This window comes from Ahaetulla prasina, chromosome 2 (genome assembly GCF_028640845.1).
Source record: "Ahaetulla prasina isolate Xishuangbanna chromosome 2, ASM2864084v1, whole genome shotgun sequence".
NCBI classification, from domain to species: domain Eukaryota; kingdom Metazoa; phylum Chordata; class Lepidosauria; order Squamata; family Colubridae; genus Ahaetulla; species Ahaetulla prasina.
In genome coordinates this window covers 86,382,116-86,400,550 of record NC_080540.1, presented here as the reverse complement: position 1 = coordinate 86,400,550, position 18,435 = coordinate 86,382,116, and the positions used below count along the sequence as shown (strand labels likewise).

The following is an 18,435-nucleotide window of genomic DNA, read 5'->3' as shown; positions in this document are numbered from 1 at the left end:
CTTGACTTGGCAAACCTGTCTCTTAGGAAGTGGTCATACAGATCTGAGGTAGAAAACCCGGTACAGACAATGTATCAAATTCACCCAAATAGGTAGTTTAAATACATCCAACATAAAAAACAAAGGGGATGGGAGTGGAAGGGTAGGGGGGGCAAAAAAACCGGGGAGGGAGAGAGAAGGACTTGATGTATTGTTTATTTACATATGTTTAAAGCACTAAGCACAGTCCAGCCCAAGGGAAGCATGGCTATGTCCCATGGATTTCAACAGGAGGGTTATGGTAATGTGCTTAACTCTCCCGCTGAAATCAATGGGTGGTTAGAAAGTGCTTAACGGCGGCCGACCGGGCACGCTTCCCGCCTCCTTCAGGAAAGCGGAAACCTCCGAGCGACCAGCCGCAGTGACTTCTGGAAGGCGTTGCCGTTCCCGCGACAGCGCCCAGCTCCAATCTCAGATCGACGACGATACCGGTTTTAGCTGGATCAGCTGCAGAACCGAGAGCCTGACGGGAACCTGCTCCGGCGGCGCTTCTTCTGCACAGAGGCTGGCGCTGGTGCTGCAGGCAGGGTTGAGGAAGGCAGGGAAGGAACGGAGCCGGGTACCCAGAGTCTTCGCCTACCTGGGCCGGCCGAAAAGGATCGAGCCCCTCGTCATGCGCCAGTGGTAGTTGCGGAGGATGGGAGGGAAGGAGGTTGCCGCAGTGATGAAACTGGGGTGGGTGGGGGAAACTGTTTGGATCGCTGCTTGGCGAAACCCAGGGACAGACGAAGAGCCCTGTTGCTGACCGAGGAACGGCGGTTCCCGTGCTGCTCTCCCTTCTCCCTTCCTTCCGAGGAGAGGTGCCTAGACAGCTTTTCCGTTGCTCATTAAGAGTCCTCTCCTTCTCCAAGCACGGAAATCACAGCGGCGTCCAGGAAATCCAAGCAGGCCGTTGGAAAGTCACCCCTCCGTCTCTATCCACTCTTTCAGGGCTGTGAGATTGGGCTGGGTTTGGTTTTAAAGGAAGGGGATCATCTCTGGCGCTTCAGACCTTCCGCAATCCCCGAAAGAGTTACGCGGAGGACGACGCACCCTGGTACCGACAAATTTAAAACAGGGAGGAGACACAAACGCTTGGCTTTCCGATTGGGTTCCCAGAAAGTAGAGAGTGGTACAGACAGTGAGACACGTGTGTATGAATAGGTTCGGATCCAAGTTCAGCCAAGGGGTTGCGGGCTGGTTTTCGGCCTCGCCTCCTCCTTTTGTAGGGTAATAGTATCCTCCACCGCGGCTCCGACATTGCACAGGCCCTCCGACGTTTCCAAAGCAAATGAAGGGAAGAGCTGCACGGCTGCTCTTTGGCACGGCAAGAAAGAGGGAGAAGGCGAGCTGCGAAGAGTCCCGCCGGGCTATCTCGTCGAGTTCGGTTCGCCACCGCAGTTGTTAGATTCTTCTTCGTCGCAAACGGGAATTCCGGAGGGTCATTGATTCAGTTCCAGCGCCCAGACCTGCTGAGGCCACCCAGTCCTGCCCTTAAGCCTTTTTTCGCCTTGACCTAAAGCATGAGAATATCCCACGGGCTGCTGCAGAAAAGTGAAAGGGAGGGGGGGGAGAAAAACAGTTATTTTAAAAGAAAGCTTCGCCATGATTATCAGACGTGGGAGTCGGAGGGGTGGAATACAAGAAAAAGCAATGCGTCTTTTTCAGCCTCGATCCAGCCCAAAAGAAGGCGCCAATGGAAGGCATTTAAGCCCAGGCTTAACTCCGGCGCAGAGGCCCATGTCCTTAATCGGTATAAACACAGTAAGCCCGCACCTTAGAAGCCTACAAAGACAGGAGGCAGTGCCTGACTGCTTTTTGGTTACCTGAGATGCCTCTGTTTGCAAATTTCTCTCAGGAGGCTGTAAATAAGAACCCAGCGCTCTCCCGCTCTTTTTGGAGTATTAGATTATCAGGAGGAAGGCAATAAATTCCTTGTCTTTATTAACTGCCTTTTTATAAATATCGAAGGCCGTGTTTGGTAAACCCAACCGGCCCTACTAAATTATGTTCCTTATTGAGCCTCTAATTGTCAAGGCGGTTGCAGTAAAAGTTTGGGCAACAGCACTGAATAAATAAGAAAGTTTATACAGGCTCTTGGAAAATGTAAACGCAGAATGTTGAATATGTTTAAGTTTTTAAAGAAAAAGAAACGTTTATTTTTAAACAACTCATTTGCTGGATTTTGAAATGTGCCTTTTCAGTCCTTTCTTCCCCCTTATTTTTTCCCCCAAAGATAATTCAAGAGATCTGAAACCGAATATAGTTCGTTTAAAGGGGAGGAGGCGAGCCATTGCATATCTCAGTTGGGAATCCAGGCCTCAGGATCCCGAAATGGACAAGTGACAGTCACTTCAAGAATGCATATAAAACACTATCGTATTATACACGTATACAATGTATATAAATAATATACACAAAAAGCAGACCTGGTGAAAGAGCATTAGGACTGATCTCTCCATAATTGTATGAGCTTTGATTGATACAATCTCAACAACAGGCAACACAGACTTGCAAAATCAATCGGGGATTTCGAACTTGATGCTTGTACTAGAATCTCATCCTTCTCAGTCAGCCGAGCTGACTGGAAAGGAAAAGGTTGGATTGTTGCCTTTCATATCCCTGGTCAATGGCTGCATTTTCACCATTCCGGCAGAGCCATATAGACAGCCGTAGACATTGGACAGAACAGTTTAGCAAAACACGGGACCAGGGTCTGTTTTGTTTAACGGAATGAGATTCCAGGGAAAGGGAAAAGAGAAATGAAAGCAAATCCGCAGAGAGCTTCGACTATTGTTTTGCTTGGAAAGACTCCACTCTTGTGAGCATGTAAGTGTTGGTCGCAAATTGCAATGTGTATAGACACGTATACACATATATATTGGGACGGGGCGGGGGGGGGGAGAGATTTTCCAGAAAAACATACCAGCCGGGCAGCATTTAAAACGAAAACGAAAAAAAAAAATCGATGCAGGGAACTTTGGACGAATTTTGCAATTTTTAATCTCCTTTGAACCACTAAAACAAAGTCTCGGTGGCGGGTCCTACAGCGGGGAGTTTAGGCCGCACAGAAGAAACCACGCAAAAAAAACAACAACCAACATATGTAAAGGCTTAAGAAGAAGTATAAAAAAGAGTAAACGAATATTGAGGTCCAAAAATCTAAGTTTGGCCAAAAAAACTTGAAGGATTGCATTACATCTTGTTCCCCCCCCCCTCCCCCGTGTTAAATCTGACAGCTTTCCGACTTCGAAATCCATTCAGAAAATCCTCCCCTCTACTCCCAACCCGACTAAAAGTGAGGTCCATTCTTTAGGAAGAGCACGGGAGAGAAAAGCTTTTCGCCACCTGTCAAAATGCATTTGTAGGCCGGCTGTGTCTGTATCAGCATGGTGGCGGGCAATCGCTAGCAAAGGCTACGCTTTGAGTAGCCAAATGTGCTGGATCATAAATCCTAGTTTCCTCAGTTTTCTGTCGAGGGGTGAAGGAAAGGACGCCCTGAAAAAAATGTGGGGAGTTGGAGCTTCCAAGAGAGAGAAAGAGAAAAAGGGAACGCTTTGTTGCAGCCTCTCGGGGACCTCCCCCCCAGTTCGGTCCCGTTCCCCCATCTCTCTAAACATCGGCATCTTAGGTCTCCTCTTCAGCTCCTCAGGTTTGGCTGTAATTTTGAACAGAATTAGTACCCAAAGAAACCACCTCGTGTGGGGGAAGTGACGTCTGCCTTTCCCGAAGGGAGAAGGCTTTGCTCTGCTGCCCGAGGCTTTTGGCTCGCAGGCAGGCGGAGCCGCCGGGCGCTTATCAACCACCTTGCAGAGGTCAACTCACCGAAAAGTGCCTTTGGGCAGGGAAAGTGGCGTCTCAGGAGCTGTTGGCTACAGCTCCCGCTTGCCACTCTTGAGCCCGGGGATTTCAGATGCTTCGTGCAGAGAGGCCAAAGTTGGACCAGCTCCGGCCTCTTCGCCGCAGATTGTGAAGAAGGAAGCGACACCTTTTCCGCCCCGAACCATGTGGAGCAGTTCGGCAGAAAAGGACCCTGCCTGGTCCCGCTAGCGCAGTTTGGAAGGCTCAGTTCCTTTTCGAGGGGAATTGACGAACAGAAGCGCCGCTTGGTTTCAGCCAAGGTTGCGCACGAGCTCCTCTCTCTAGTTAGACTGCCGCGAACCTGGAGCGCTCTTCAGGCTGCCGCTTCCTCGGCTTTCCCAAAGGGCATCGAGGTTGAAAGACCTGACCCGGAGGGGCTGGGGCAGTCACGTTTTTGGCAGCCCGAAATCTAATAAGGTAAGGCAAGTCGGGGAACTTGTAGCGGGCAGGGGAAAGAATTTTGGTTCTGTAATCCTCTGCCCAGTGCTTTCCGGCTTTACTGCAGAGCAAGCGGGTGCTGGACTGGGGCCATACGCGGCTATAAGTGGGGCTCACACAATACACTCACCTAGATTTAACTAGTTTTCATGTTTTATACAACATAGTGAATACCGGGCTGATTTGGCAGCATGAATCCACTGTAGTGCATTCATCCACTACGAAATCACTTCTCTGACGCAGGACTCAACGGGACTTTCAGTCTCTGCCTTGAAGATATTCCTTGCCACTGCTCCACGTTTGACCCAGAGGGCCTTACAATCCTACATTCTTGAGCCACTCTTTCATTAAGTGCCTGGGAGCTGTAGCCTAACAGGGCTGAAGAACCCTCCGTGGCCGTTTGAAGGAACTGGTGCTGCACAGCCTTCAGTGCCTAAGGAGATTACCGGCAGGATGAAATTACCAAGCGATGGGGAATTTTTGTAGGTGTCTTAAGAAAACCAAAACCAAAACCAAAAACCTGCCAGGATTGAAACAGAGCACCTTTGCCTGTTGAATTCCCATAGAAATATTGCTGGTTGCAGAAATATTCTTTCCAGAGACAAAGAATATTGGAGAAGAGCGCCTCTGTGGCTGTGTTCACACAAGTTTAATCAGAGCTAAAGACTCTTAAATGTGGTGGAAAAATGCATTTCCACATGTTTCTTTTTTATAAATATGACAGTATGTTGCAGGAACCCAGATGCTTCAGCTACTTTATAATCCAACATATTTTAGGAAATTGTCAATTCAAGAACAAGCTTAAACCTCATATATGGACTTTCTATCTCTTTGGTTTTCCTTTTGCACTTAGTCTTTTCACTCACTGAACATCTCCCAGCTACACCAATCCTCAATTCAAGAACTTTTTTTCTGGATCATGTCGCATGAAACATAAGTAGGGGGCATAGGATTGGCCTCCAAGACTTTAAAAATAAACCAACAGCATTCCAAGGTCATTAGAACTATATTCACGTGGAAATTAGTTCATGGGTTTTCTATTGCATCTTCAAAACCTTCAAAGATAAAAATATGGGTGAGAGTGAGCTTTACTACTGGTTTTATAAGGTTACAGAATCTACGTTCACCCAATTCCGTTAAAACAGGTCAGATAAAGACTTGGCAGTTGTATTTGATAAATGTAGTAAATGTTAAGATTATTGGACAGTCTCCTCTTGTGTAAATCTAATATAAGTGTATCCACAATTAAATAATTAGGTTATTTATGTAGCTAGTTCCCATACCACCAAACAATACCACCAACCACCTCCAAAGCCACACTCTGCCCTTTCTCCTGGAACTCCTGGGGATCTGATATCCTTTATTGTTGCAAATGTGTAGTTCTCTATGGTTGCTCATCTGCAAATTTCATATAAATGGACCACAGTTTCATTTGGGTGGCCACTAAAATTTCATAGTGTTTACTTTCAAACAACGTAAGAATGATGGGGTGCTTGAGTATCTTTACAAAATTCTCAAGCTGTTAATTTTTTTTTTTTAAAAAGCTTGGTTTACAAAACACAATGCATCTCAAACAAGCAAATCACAATTTGGATTTACATGCTTTGTGAACAAAGTCAGTATCTAAGCACCAGGTTTAACTGTACTATTCAGATGCAGCCACCACTATTGCAATAGAAACCTATGGCTGTCTATGGAGATTCTCAATCATCCAGATCATGGTTGTCTCAAAGGTACTTTTCCCAAAAGGCAACTGGACTTTGTGTGCGTTTTTTTACCCTCTCCTTTGAAAACGTTTCCTTTCTCATCCAAGAAGCTTCTTCAGTTCTTTGAAGGGAAAGGTTTGTAAAGGAAAGGGGGGAAAAAAACGAAGAAAGTCCAATAGCCTTTCGGAGAAAAGCATCTTTGGATAGATAATGCCAAAGCACCTGAAGCTGGGCAGGAAGAATGTGCTAATATTTCCATTTCAAAAGTGCCATACGGAAAATAACAAAAGGGCTTCCACTCTTTTTAAAAAAAATAATAAATAAATAAAAATAAAGATATTGTTTTAAAACAATGTTATGTCTAGTGCAGTTCCACTGCCAAAGTGTTGGTTGGGATTTTAGTTCTTTCAAAAAGCCTAAGCAAATTTTCCAGCTTTGTCTTAACGAAGCCAGGGGAATTTTGGGAAGCCTCTTCAAGCCAGGAATGAATGCAGAGGTGCCTCCCGCACACGTGTCAAGTTCCCGCTACCAGAGGACACACCCGCTCTCGGCAAACCGCGACTTGTTTATGCGCTGCTTTGACGGGTAGCGATTTGGAGGCCAGGTACCCACGTTCTGACCTACAGTTAAGGACGCGATCTCCTCTAAGCATATGCAGAGGGCCGACCAAAGTCTGCATCCTGCCGATCCTACATAACGTCCTTCCCTCCAAGGCTCCGCGTGAGCATCGAACATCTCCTCCCCCCAAAAAATAATAATAATCCCGGATTCTTACCGGCTGCTCGCGCTTCCTCTTGGCGTCGCGGGGCTCGGCCTTCTTGAGCTCGGCCTTGAAGCCCTCGGCGGCCGGCCCGTCCTTGGCAAGCACCTCCATGAGGTAAGCGATGTAGCTGGTAGCCAAGCGCAGCGTCTTGATCTTGGAGAGCTTGGTGTCGGCCGGCACGTTGGGGATGCACTCGCGCAGCTCGGCGAAGGCGCTGTTCAGGCTCTCGGTGCGACGCCGCTCCTTGCGCGGGGCTCCAGGCGCCGGCCCGGCTCTCCGGCGCCCAGCCAGACGCCCGCCCAGCTCCGAGGGGCTGCTGCCGTAGGACGAAGAGGGCGAAGCCGAGGAAGCCAGCCCGGCCGCAGCACATACCAGCTCCGGCGGAGGCGGCGGAGGCTGAGGCGGCGGAGACAGCTCGGCCGACGGTGCGCTCAACAGCCAGCCCTGGGCGAAGGGCCGGTCGGACGCTGCCGCCGCTGCCGCAGCCGCAGCCGGGAAACATCGCCCAGGGGGCGGCGGTGGGGGCGGCCCGAAGAGAAACGGCTCGTGCAGCAAAGCGCTGTGTGGGTGATGGTGCGGGTGATGGTGGCCCTGGTAGCTCCCCACCACGTTCATGGCGAGTGCCTGGCGCTACGAAGCCATGAGCGGGCGAGCGGGCGAGCGGGCGCCTCCACACACACACCAGTCCCCGACCCGGCTTGTCCGCTTCGCTCGCTGCCTCGACCCTGCTCCGTTCCTTCCCCTCCGCTCGGCCTTTATACAGCGGCGGGCTTTTGATGTCACGCAGGGCAGCGGGAGGGGAGGGGAGGGGAGGGGAGGGGAGGGGGAAGGAACAGGCGCGCGCGCGCGCGCACGCACGGATGGACGCACGCAAGCGTCCTGGCGGCGGCGAAGAGCTTTCCCCTTTCTGAAGCCGGACGCCCGGCCCAGCTCGGCCTAGGCCCGCCAATGAACCGCTCTGTGCGGCCTTCTCCCCGTTTGTTGCTGAAGCGCGGATCCCAGCTCCGAGGTCTTCCCGGAGACCGCTCGCGAAGAAAAGAGCCCAGCGCTAGAATCAGCCTTGCCGGCCCTGCCCGGGGAAATAGCCCCGAGAGGCTTCTCCGCCTCTTCTTTCCCCCAGGAAAGGTCCCTGGGTTGGAGACCAAAAGCCGTTTGTCCCGAGCTGAAGCCTCGACCTTAAGGACTCCGTCCCGCTTCCCCCATTATCGATTCTCTTCGTGGTGGGACCGCCAGAAACTGGCTTGCTCTCTGCCGCTCCTCGAAGGCTGCGCCGCGCGATTTCGAGGGGCCAGAAACCAAGATACCTCGGCAGATTCCGGCCTCTGTTCCCCTGCTGGAAGGGTCGAAAGCGGATCGGCGGGGCAGGCATCACTCCGCGCCGTTCCCTTACCGAAGCGGCCTTTCTTGGCGAGGCAGGCTGCGTCTCTCTATTTTTCTAAGGGGGCTTCTCAGCAGCCCGTCTCCATCGAGTCGTCGGGTGATTCTTCCAGAGAACTAGGCTGTGATCGCAAGCCTAAGAGAGATAACTTCGGAATTGCCCCAGTACCCGTTGCCACAAAATAATAATAAAAGACGAGAGAGGGTTGTTCTAACCTGCAGGAATTTAATACTGTATGGTACTTCTTTTATTTTCTTGGACTTTCACTTATCCCCGAAATCAGTCCACATCTACGTTCGCTGAAGATGGTTGTATTTCAGGACAATCTAATTTCATTACGTTATAAGACCAAGGGGAAGGGGGATATTTTAAGTATCACCAAATAGTATATCCAGATTTCTGTCTTCTTAAATTCCTTTGATCTTGTGTGGGAGAGCTTTCCACCGTAACTGAACAGTACTTTGGTCGAGGTAACTGCTCCAAGTTTTGCAGTAGAGGTTGAGGCTTTACCCTTACTGTCAATGGAGCTCTGTTGTCTTAGGCATTAGGTGAGGAAAATGCATTTCTTATTACTCCTAATCTGAGCCTGAAATTTTCCTCTTCCAGCCATTAGCAAGGAGGAATTAACATTTGGACTGGAAGAAGTTTGTAAACCTGAGGAAAGGTGAAAGCTATCGTGTTCACTCTGAAAAGGGAAAAGAGAAAATCAAGGGCCATTGATTAAGAGATTACTTTTATTAGTGCAATGGAAGGTTTCAGGGATCCAATAATTCATCATAAAGAGATAATCTTTGTTACCCTGAAAACATTAGATTTAGGGTACAATTATCTGCCCACTTTCCTAAACGTGGAGGGGAAAAAAAAGCTCAACTGAATATTGAGTGGTTGTCCGAGGAACTGCCCTGATGAAGGGCAATGGCAGACAACAAAGTAGGCAGCGAGGCCCAATAGTTATTAGAATATTAATGCTTCTGTTCTGTATAATTCCGGTGCCTTGTGTGGAGTAGAGAATAAACACTGAAAACAAACCAATACTCACAAAGTAATTTTAGTGGAGCACTTTTAGTCAATTTTATTAGAAATGATAAATCAGGCTGCAAAATTGGTTAGGCATTCATACAACGTACTTTTTTATAGTTGGACAGAACAAATACCGAATACTGCCTGCATCTTCTCCTGTTCACAAAGTCATGACCAACTAAGAACAAATCTATAACACTGTACACAGCAGTCAGAAATAATTACAATCAGAAGGGTTACTTCCTGTAATGCGGGTGCAGACATTACTACAGTAGGAAAATCCAGACTGGAACATACTTTAAAGTGTTTGTGGACATGTGATATTTGGAAGATTCCCTGAGTCACTCTTCATTCTTTGGGTCTGAATTCATTTTCAACGGTAGGTAAGTAAAATTGTCTTTTGGAAGGCATCTCTGTGCCTCAGTGTCACTGTTTAGAATTCTCTGTGTATCAGCCATGCTGCTTGTCTCATCACAGATGATGTTTTCTATTAAAAACCGAACTAGAAAATAGACCAGGAGAGAGAGAGAAAGAGAGAAGAAAATCAATGGAATGGGGAAAAAATGATCAAATGAATCAGTAATCAGTCCGCTCACCCCACACCCACCTCTAATTTTCATTTGCCTGCAACAAGTTTATTTTTTTAGCTGGCGGACCTTTGTTTTTGTTTTTCTCTGCTGAAGCACTAACCAGTCCAACATTTCTCTTTTCTGGACCAGCTTCCAAGAGAGTGTAATGAATGTGTCTGCATTGGAAGTGGCAAAGCCATCTTCTCCAGCTGTAGAGGCCCACCAAATGCATTGATTCACCATTCCTACTAGCTCCTGGGAAGGGCGTGGGAATTGTTGAAAACATAAGACAGACTTCGACCCAATATTTCTGGAGGAAACTGCATGGCATTGCATTCTGCTTCCAGTGGTGCCTGGCTGCCATCTCCGTTAGTCCATTTACTGCTCTCCAGGAAAACTGAAGTATGTGCTGGTTGAGGGTTATGGGGGCTGTAATCCAATGTATCTGGAGTGAATGCGATTGGAGAAGGACATTTCAATAGCACAGCATTAGAAAAAGAGCGATCCAAATCTGCTGGTAGATCTCTGAACAGGCAATTCCAAGGGTGTCTTACTCCAGAATAGTTAACATTGACTGGAAAGAAAAAGAAATTTTACCTGGAGTAACCAGGTAGCCCTTTGTTTTGAAAACTTAACAATTTTGTGGTGAAATTATTTATTCGTTGTTGTGTAGCTTTCAACCTTCATCCTAAACAACCTCATTGTGTGATTTTGGATAAAAATAGGCCAAATCCTTAATGTTTGATCGATGGTCCTCTCCTCCCAGACTGGGGAGGAGGATGCTGTCCCGAATCCCCTCGGATCTCCTGAAAGGTTAGTTTCCACCGGCGATTTTGAGGCTTCTTCTACCTTTGGAATCTGACCAGTCCTGAGCCTTCAGCACTTGAGCAAAGGGACAGGACAGGAGCAGCCGAATACAATTCGCAGGACAATTTTTCCGAGCCAGTCAATAGGGACATTTACCTTTTGGAGAGTATCCCAGGGGACCAGCAAGCTCCGCCCCCTCTTTCAAAGCATTTGCTCTCCCCCCTTACCCCCCCTCGCTGCCCTGTTTCGAGCTCCAGGTATATAGTATCCATGAGTAGGATACTATATACAATTACGTTCAAAATTCTGAGCCTGGGCGACACAATTCTTAGCCGAGCATTGCCGTTTCGGGATATTTTCCCTGTCTCCCTTATGTTTTCCCGTGATTCTCTCCCCACCCCCCCACCCCCGGTGCCACAGCTAGATCTCAGAAGACCTTGTTCCGACGAAGACGTCGCGCGGTGAAATTCGTTTTCACAGTTCGGAGCGAAGGAACAGTAAGCGAAGCCGCGCGTCTTCGCCGCTGGCCTACCCAATCTCGCCTTCCTGCCCCACCACAGTGGCGGATTAAGGTTCACTCGTGCCCTAAGCACTGACAAATCTTGGTGCCCCCCTCCTGTACAAATCTTCATTGGTTTTCTTTTAATTTCTCAACTTCGTGGTGCCCCCTTTGAGCCTGGTGCCCTAAGCACGTGCTTAGTCTACTTAATAGTTAACTTAATACACCACTGCCCCCCCCCCTCGCACGTTCCGCTCTGGGAGGGGCATGCCGGCTCCCCCATTGCGAGATCACCAGAATTCGTGACTGCTGCTCCCGGAGCCCCCTTTTTCACCAGGGCTGTTTCTGCCACTGGCCCTTTCGGCGTTGCTTGGCAGAGTAAGGACGTGGGAGAGAGGAAGGATCGCCTTGAGCAGTCCAGCGCGCAAAAAGTCTACCGATCCCGTGCCCAACTCCGTAAAGGCTGCTGGAATGCCGTCCGGAAAGGGTCGGGAACCCCCCGTAGTCTGTATTTCCTCTGCCAAATGTGATTCAGATAGGAAAGTGCCGCCGGCCTAACTTTAGATGCCATTACAGCATCTGTATTCCAATCCCCCTCCTCAAAGTCGTGCGCTGTCGCTGTACCTTGTGGCCGTGAGTTCCACAAGGGTGAATGCCTATGCTCTGGCTATGGTGATAGACGATCAAAGCTTTCTTGGATTCTCCACCCTCGCCCATTTTCGACGCCAAGATTCAGCAAGCTTGCGAAGTCGTGGAAAACCAGAACGCCTCTGGATGTGGCCTAGCAGCCGTTTCCCGGAGGAACATCCTACTGGACAAGATCGGGCCTGTTCCTCTTTAAGATATCTGATTGCCTTCTTCTTACCGGTATGCCTAGTACTCCTTCTATCCAGCCTCGTCTTCTTCCTCGGGGCATTCAAGGACTCGTCCTCCTTAGACAACCTATTATTTTTTCTCCCGGAAAAGGCCGTGGGCCAGGGACTGATGCGGGGGCCCTCCTGCCCAGGGAGAAGCGGACAGAGCAGAAGATGGGGGACAGCCGGAGATACCTGATGGGGTGGGGGGTACGGTTCGCCGCCGGGAGGCTGGGATGAGTCGTCCCTCCAGAGGGCTGGGGTGGATGGAGGCGACGCGGAGCTTCATTTCAGTCCCTGTCCCGCTCCCGTCTGGCCCACGCGAGCTTCACAAAGTGACGACCAGAGCTGACCAGCGGGAGAGATCCGAAGCTCAGCCGTCTCCCAAGCAGCGGTGGCGGCGGCTTCGTCGCTTAGCGCTCCGTGACTTCTCGGCTAGCCACTGGAAATCTTGCCCGGGCTTAGGTCAATGGCGCGCCACTTCGGGGGTTGTGTAGCTCCGCGATCCATACGTTAAAAAGATGGCCAATGTCAAGAGGTAGCAACCGGGCACGGGGGCGCAATCAGAAGGAGCCAAGAAATGGGTCTCGGAGGCAATATCAATCCATTTCCTGTCCGCCCCTCCCCGCCCCCGAATTATTTTTCATTCTAGAAGTCTAATTAAGACTTCGCCAACAGTCGTGTTATTGTGACTGCTGGAGTTTTGTAAAATGGGATTCTGGCGTCTTGCGATCCTAATGCAAAAAATCCCCCGCCGGGATTCCACGAACGTCTCCTACCGCAGATTCATTTGCTGCAAAACGAAATCGTCGCCTTAGTTTCTTACAACAAAACTAACAAGGGAGAGATCCACAAACCTGTTCGTTTCTAAGGCTAAGGTTTTCAAAATAAATAAATAAACAAACAAATATGGTGAGCTTTCCACAAGGGCAAGGCATCTGTTTACTCTGAAATAACTCCAATTGTAGTGCTCGGTCCGATTCACATTCCCTCTCTCGCATGAAACTTTCCTGTAGTACCCGTAATATGGTGGCGTATAATGGGAGTAGATCAACTCGGTCTTTGGAAAAGGGTACTGAACAAAACCGCGCAGCTGACTAAACCTGCGAGGACCTCAAGCCATAAAACAAATCCGATCGAACCTGTAGAATGTTCTACAGAAAACGTGGGCTTTGTGCTGCATTTTGTTGAAGGTGTGGGGTATTAATGCATCCACCCCCCCAGTGGAGCACTTGAAAGGGAATTATTGTGTGCAAATAGACAAATATATGGAATTTAGAAGATGAGGAAAACAGATGTGCACCGCACCTGCTGTTTTCCCTCTGCAATCTTTCACCTTCATCTCTAAGTCCCTTCATTTGACTGCTTGGTTGGTTGATCGGCCTGCTATCCGGCGAGTCAGAACAGACCGAATCACCCGAAAGGCGGTACTTCTTAGATTTATTGGCCTCCGTAAGATTTGCTTTGGAGTAAGTGGGCTCCAGGTTGCGTGAGCAGTTTACCTCTTTCTCCCGGAATTTGAAACTTTCAGCTTCTCTGCATTTTAAGCTTGCACCAACAACTTTCATCTATCTCGTGTCATACTAAGTTGGCCAATGAAGACATTTCTGATTCCTCTTCCCGGCTCTCCTGGCACCATCGTGCCTTACCATCCGTCAACGTCCTTGGCATTTTGCTACATTCTGGATCCAGCCTGGTATTCAGTATGTGCACATTGGTCCTGCTGGATGCCCCATTTTGAAATCGTTCATCCATTGGTAGTTTGAAAATCGTCAGCTGGTAGTTTTAAACCCAGCTTTTTTTAAAGCTTCATACAGAGGCTCATTGCTATCAGTCCTTCTGTTATCTTTTTTCTTCCAAAATTGGCCATAAAGAATTAGCTGTTTGAAATTTCTTCAAAATTAAATTTGGAATCGGCCAAGAGAATTCCACAAGTCAAATTTTATTTCTAGCTAGTATGGAATCTGTAAAAATTTCCATATAATTTTCTCCAAAAAGATATTGTTTACTGGAATCAATCTAGATCAAAGCACCTAGGGCTAAATAATTTATTATTCACTGTTACTTGAAAGCATTATTTTCATTTCCACATATTTTTTTTTAAATGTTACTGAATTAAGAAAAAAAACTTGTTAGTGCAACCTCTTGTAATTAATATTTACATTCTGGCTGGATTTCTTCAAACTTTTGTGCAAGATCATAAATGGTTGTCAGATTGTCCCTTAACAGTATACAAAATTAATTAGATTGGCCTATAAATTCATACCAAGTTAAAATTACTTTGTATCAGCACACATGACTTATGTGGAAACATTTCCTCACTAGCAGAGTAATTGTTTGCATATTTTCCTAGGAGTTAGCTCCACACTTGTATGCATTAATGGATAGCCATTGTTGTTTTGCTAATAAATGTCAGTGAATTTTATAGGACCCAATATGCGATATTAGGTGTGGTTATAAGGTGTGTAGGGTTTGGATGTGAATCTCCATTTTACCTGGATTGAACTCTGTGGTCGTAACTGCTTTTACTGTTTCTTGTGTCTTATTTTCTTGTCAGAGTTATTCAGATTAATAGAATTGGCACTCAAATGATGCTCTTTTGCCCAAAACCTGGGTTGTGTTTTATCAAACGGTTGCAATCACTCAAAGCTGAACACCACAGACGAAAGAGGTTTCCCTTAACACTTTTATGATTGTGTGCAAAAATTCCTAAACACACATATATTTCCCCTATTCACAGAAAGGACCACTGCAATTTTCATAGTAGTTGAGAATATAAATAATTGATTTTAACTTGAGTGTCTGTAAGGATAATTTATAAAAGGGGGGGGTCGTTATTTCAACAATTAAGGAATGTGCACATATCTCGGTGTAGAGTCACATATAAAGAGATATACGGAGAAATACATTTTCTTTTGTTACTATGTCACAAATAAATAAACAACCAAACACACACATACACACATGCATAATTGCATTCTTTTCTTAGAAATCTATACAGCTGCTGTTGATGATTTGACTATGGTTTGAGACAGGGCTGTTTGCATATGTGGGCACACAAAAGGGCATTTTCTTGGTGTGGATCTGTGGGTCTGATGGAGCTGCAAAAGCAGCATGATCTGGAGAAGGGCCAAACTGGATTTTGACTGTCTCCAAACAGTCCCGCCTGGCTTTCTTTTCTTCAAACATTCAATTTCTTGATGTTTGAGACAGAAAAAAACAAAACAAAACAAAACCCCAAAGGAAAAATGCCAATAAATTCCCGGAGAGTCTTTATTAAATCAGTGCTAGGTATGCTAACCATTAAATTGTTGTTTTTTTTAAAAAAAATCATACTGTAGTTTAGGGCAGAAATGCTTTAAGATTGTTTCCTGGTGTTATAAATGAATTCACCCAACTTCACAAATCATTAATGCCTGCTTGCTTTGGAAGGGGACACATTTTATGTGACTTATTTCAATTGCAGCTCTGGTCTCTGGTGGACAGAGAGCCAAGCACTCTGTCTCCTTCTTTGTTAAGAAACCTGCCTCCATAGCTGATCAGGAACAACTGTCCCAGTTTTCTCCTCTCCAAGGTCATTAAGATTGTGCAAGAAAGTTGTGAAGGTGCCTTTCTAGCCTCACCATCTTTGTTGCCCACCTACTGGCCCTTTAAAAGAGGCAAAAAAACCCAACAATTTGCATTATAGAACTTTCCTCTATTTAATTCCACTCCACCATACCATCCTCTGAAATGAATAATGTGGACACACTTGTTCTTCATTCCTGGCCTATTCACCAGAACCCAAAAACTACCAGCCAAATTAGAGTTTCCTCTTCTTCCTCCTCCTAACAAGTATAGACATCTAATTCAGCTCCATGCTCAGTAGCCGATCTTCAAGCTAGGTTTTCATTGCTAGTATCTGCAGAGAGGCTGCTCTGTCTCCGCTTAAATTCTTCAAGTACATCAGGAAGGAAATTCTATTTATCAAACAACTAAATACTTTTGGATGATTTTGTGATGTCCCTGATCCTGGAGGCTTCTCTATTTTCTCTATTTAGAGTCTACAATGAAAAAAAATGTAGATCCTGCTGCTACACATTTGAATTTATTTTGGATTTCTTGGGTACTAACATAGATAGACATCATAAAAGAGAGCGCCTCCCAAAGGGGATCTTCTTGTCCAAAATGTAACTTTTCTCTGAAGGTGTTAACTTCCTCTCCAAATGACTTTCAACAATTTAATTTTAATTTGGGTTTAGGGAGCACAGTACACAGTACATTTACCAGATAGCTAGGAAGCCCCTGTAGTTCTTTTGGATTTACATTCTCAGAAAAACTTAAATGAAGATGAGAGGACCCCTCACCTAAAGAGCCCAAGTATGAGAAAATGAGGGATAACCTATCATTTTTTAAATCACTAGAGTATCCATATTTGAATCCTGAGCACCAACATCACTTTTTTCCAGCTGTAGGGAGATTGTATTAATCCGTTGGGTGGCCTAACAAAGATTGTCTATTTTGGTATCAACTGGATAAACACTGAACAGGATCACTTAGGAGCTTGAGAGAGAAGCTTTTATTGAAATCATGAGGATGGAGAGGGGGACAGCACTGATTTTAAGGCGAGAGATTACTTCCAAGCACCTTGCTTTGGTTTGCAGTTACACAGGAAGACACAGTCCGAAGTGGAAATGCGTATAAATTACTTTGGATTGCATTTCTATTTTTATAGCTTTCAGAAATACTTATCTTTTATGGTTTGCTTTTAATACCATGAGGCGCCCAGAGATGGACGGCAAACAAATGTAATAAATAAAATAAAATAAAATTAAAAAATGAAATGAAATGAAATAAAATAATGTGGTGGTGATGATGATGATCATCATCCTGCAATAACACCAGCGGAACTGCAAAAAACTGCGCTGCTACTCGAAACATCATATATATTTAAGAAGATTCTTGGTTGATACCTAGGACGCTGGCAGCAACCCTATCAACCATTAGTACCAGTCAATCGTATTTGTGACACATTTTTAAAAGTTCAATTATCTGAGTTTCATGTTTAATGAATAATAATAATAATAATAATAATAATAATAATAATAATAATAATAATAATAATAATAATAATAATAATAATAATAATAATTTGCAGCTCTCAACAAAGAAAAAGAAAAAGCGCCTCTGGATGAAATGATTGCTGTGGGCCGCTTATTTCCCGATACAAGTGCAGAAAAGCAGCAGCAATATAGCGCCTGTGGGGAGTGTCCCAGTGTCCTTTACCCAAGGAGTTCACCAGTCGAAAAGCACGTAAAACGAATCCGATCCAGCGTCCGTTGATGCGACGCCCCAGAGATCGTTTCAATACCCAAGCTCAGCATTCCCGACTTCCATGCAAGGAAGACAATCTGAGATGCCCCGAGGGCGCCGATTTGCTAGAAACAAGCCCAGACCCCTCCGATCAGACCCAGATCCTCCAATCAGCGTTTGCGGGAGGCGGTTCTCTGAGAAGCGGCTCCCTCTTGCGCCTGCGGAGAACGCCGTCGGCCAAAAGAGGGTGATGGTGGTAGGTGGAGGCCTCGTAGCTTCCAGGCTGGCATCCCTTCGGCCGCCTCTGAGTTCTGGGGAAGTTTCTCCGCGCTCGGTTTGTTGCACGGATTGTCAGCCGCTCCCTCCAAAAGCAGTCGGGTTCCTTTATCTAATCGCCCGGGTAGCTGCAAGGAGTCTGGCCCTAAGGAATCCCACGGATACAGGATCGCGGTTTACGGCAGGGAGAAAAGGAAATATTCCCTCGAGTGGGAAAAGGAGCCTGAATCGTGGGGGCGCTCTCACGGGAGAGCGCCCCAACGATTTTCAACCGGGAAAAATCTTCCATATATTTAAACGTCTGTGGAGATTCTCCGTCATCCAGGTCATGGTTGTCCCAAAGGTGCTTTTTTGAGAGGCGGCTGGACTTTCTGGGTTTTCATTGAAGACGTTTCGCTTCTCATCCAAGAAGCTTCTTCAGCTCTGGCTGGATGGTGGGGAAGGGAAGGATTTATACTCTTTGCAGACAGAGCTGAAGAAGCTTTTTGGGTGAGAAGCCAAACGCTTTCAAAGAAAACCCAAGAAGGCCAGTTGCCTCTCGAAAAAGCATATTTGGGCCTTCCTTATATTGTAGTTTGTTCCTTCCAGGCAAATCCTCTGGGAGGGAGGGAAGAAAGTCTTCGGATGACAATTTGTCACTGCTATTTCCCATTTCCCCCCTAGTTTTCACATCCTCCTGTCCCTTTGCTGTTGTTTTCTGCTCTTTCCTTTCTGGTCTCTTGGTGTTATTCTTCCCCTTCTGAGATGCCATTGAAAAGCTGTATAGAAATCAGAAATTTAGCTGAGAGATCCCCCCTCCCAACTACCTCCGGTTTGTTTAAGTTCAACTCAACCCTCGTTTGGACAAAAGTCAAAAATTGGAATTAGTTTACAGTTTTGTTTGATCCGGTAGGACTGTGTAAGATGAACTTGGTATCCTGGGGAAGGGCTTTTAAATCTATCAAATGATTAACC

The 18,435-nt window shown here is 46.6% G+C and overlaps 1 protein-coding gene across 2 annotated transcripts; it reads right to left on the bottom strand.

The window, feature by feature from the left end:
- HAND1 (heart and neural crest derivatives expressed 1) lies at nt 1–7,495 on the bottom strand. 2 transcript variants are annotated; one of them, XM_058170313.1, is made up of 2 exons: nt 6,799–7,495; nt 1–1,562 (listed from the first exon to the last, which is right to left on the bottom strand). In XM_058170313.1, exons 1-2 carry the CDS (start codon nt 7,399–7,401, stop codon nt 1,461–1,463), a joined length of 705 nt encoding a protein of 234 aa, XP_058026296.1. In that variant the 5' UTR covers nt 7,402–7,495; the 3' UTR covers nt 1–1,460. The 2 variants fall into 2 exon arrangements, with proteins under 2 accessions (XP_058026296.1, XP_058026297.1); XM_058170314.1 differs by having other exon boundaries at nt 1–1,559.
- Between the last annotated feature and the right edge of the window lie 10,940 nt (nt 7,496–18,435).

Coding starts and splice junctions, on each gene's coding strand:
- HAND1 (XM_058170313.1), bottom strand. CDS start 7,401: ATGAACGTGGTGGGGAGCTACCAGGGCCACCATCACCCGCACCATCAC. Junction 1,563..6,798: donor AGAGGAAGCGCGAGCAGCCG/GTAAGAATCCGG, acceptor ACTTTTCTGCAG/CAGCCCGTGGGATATTCTCA.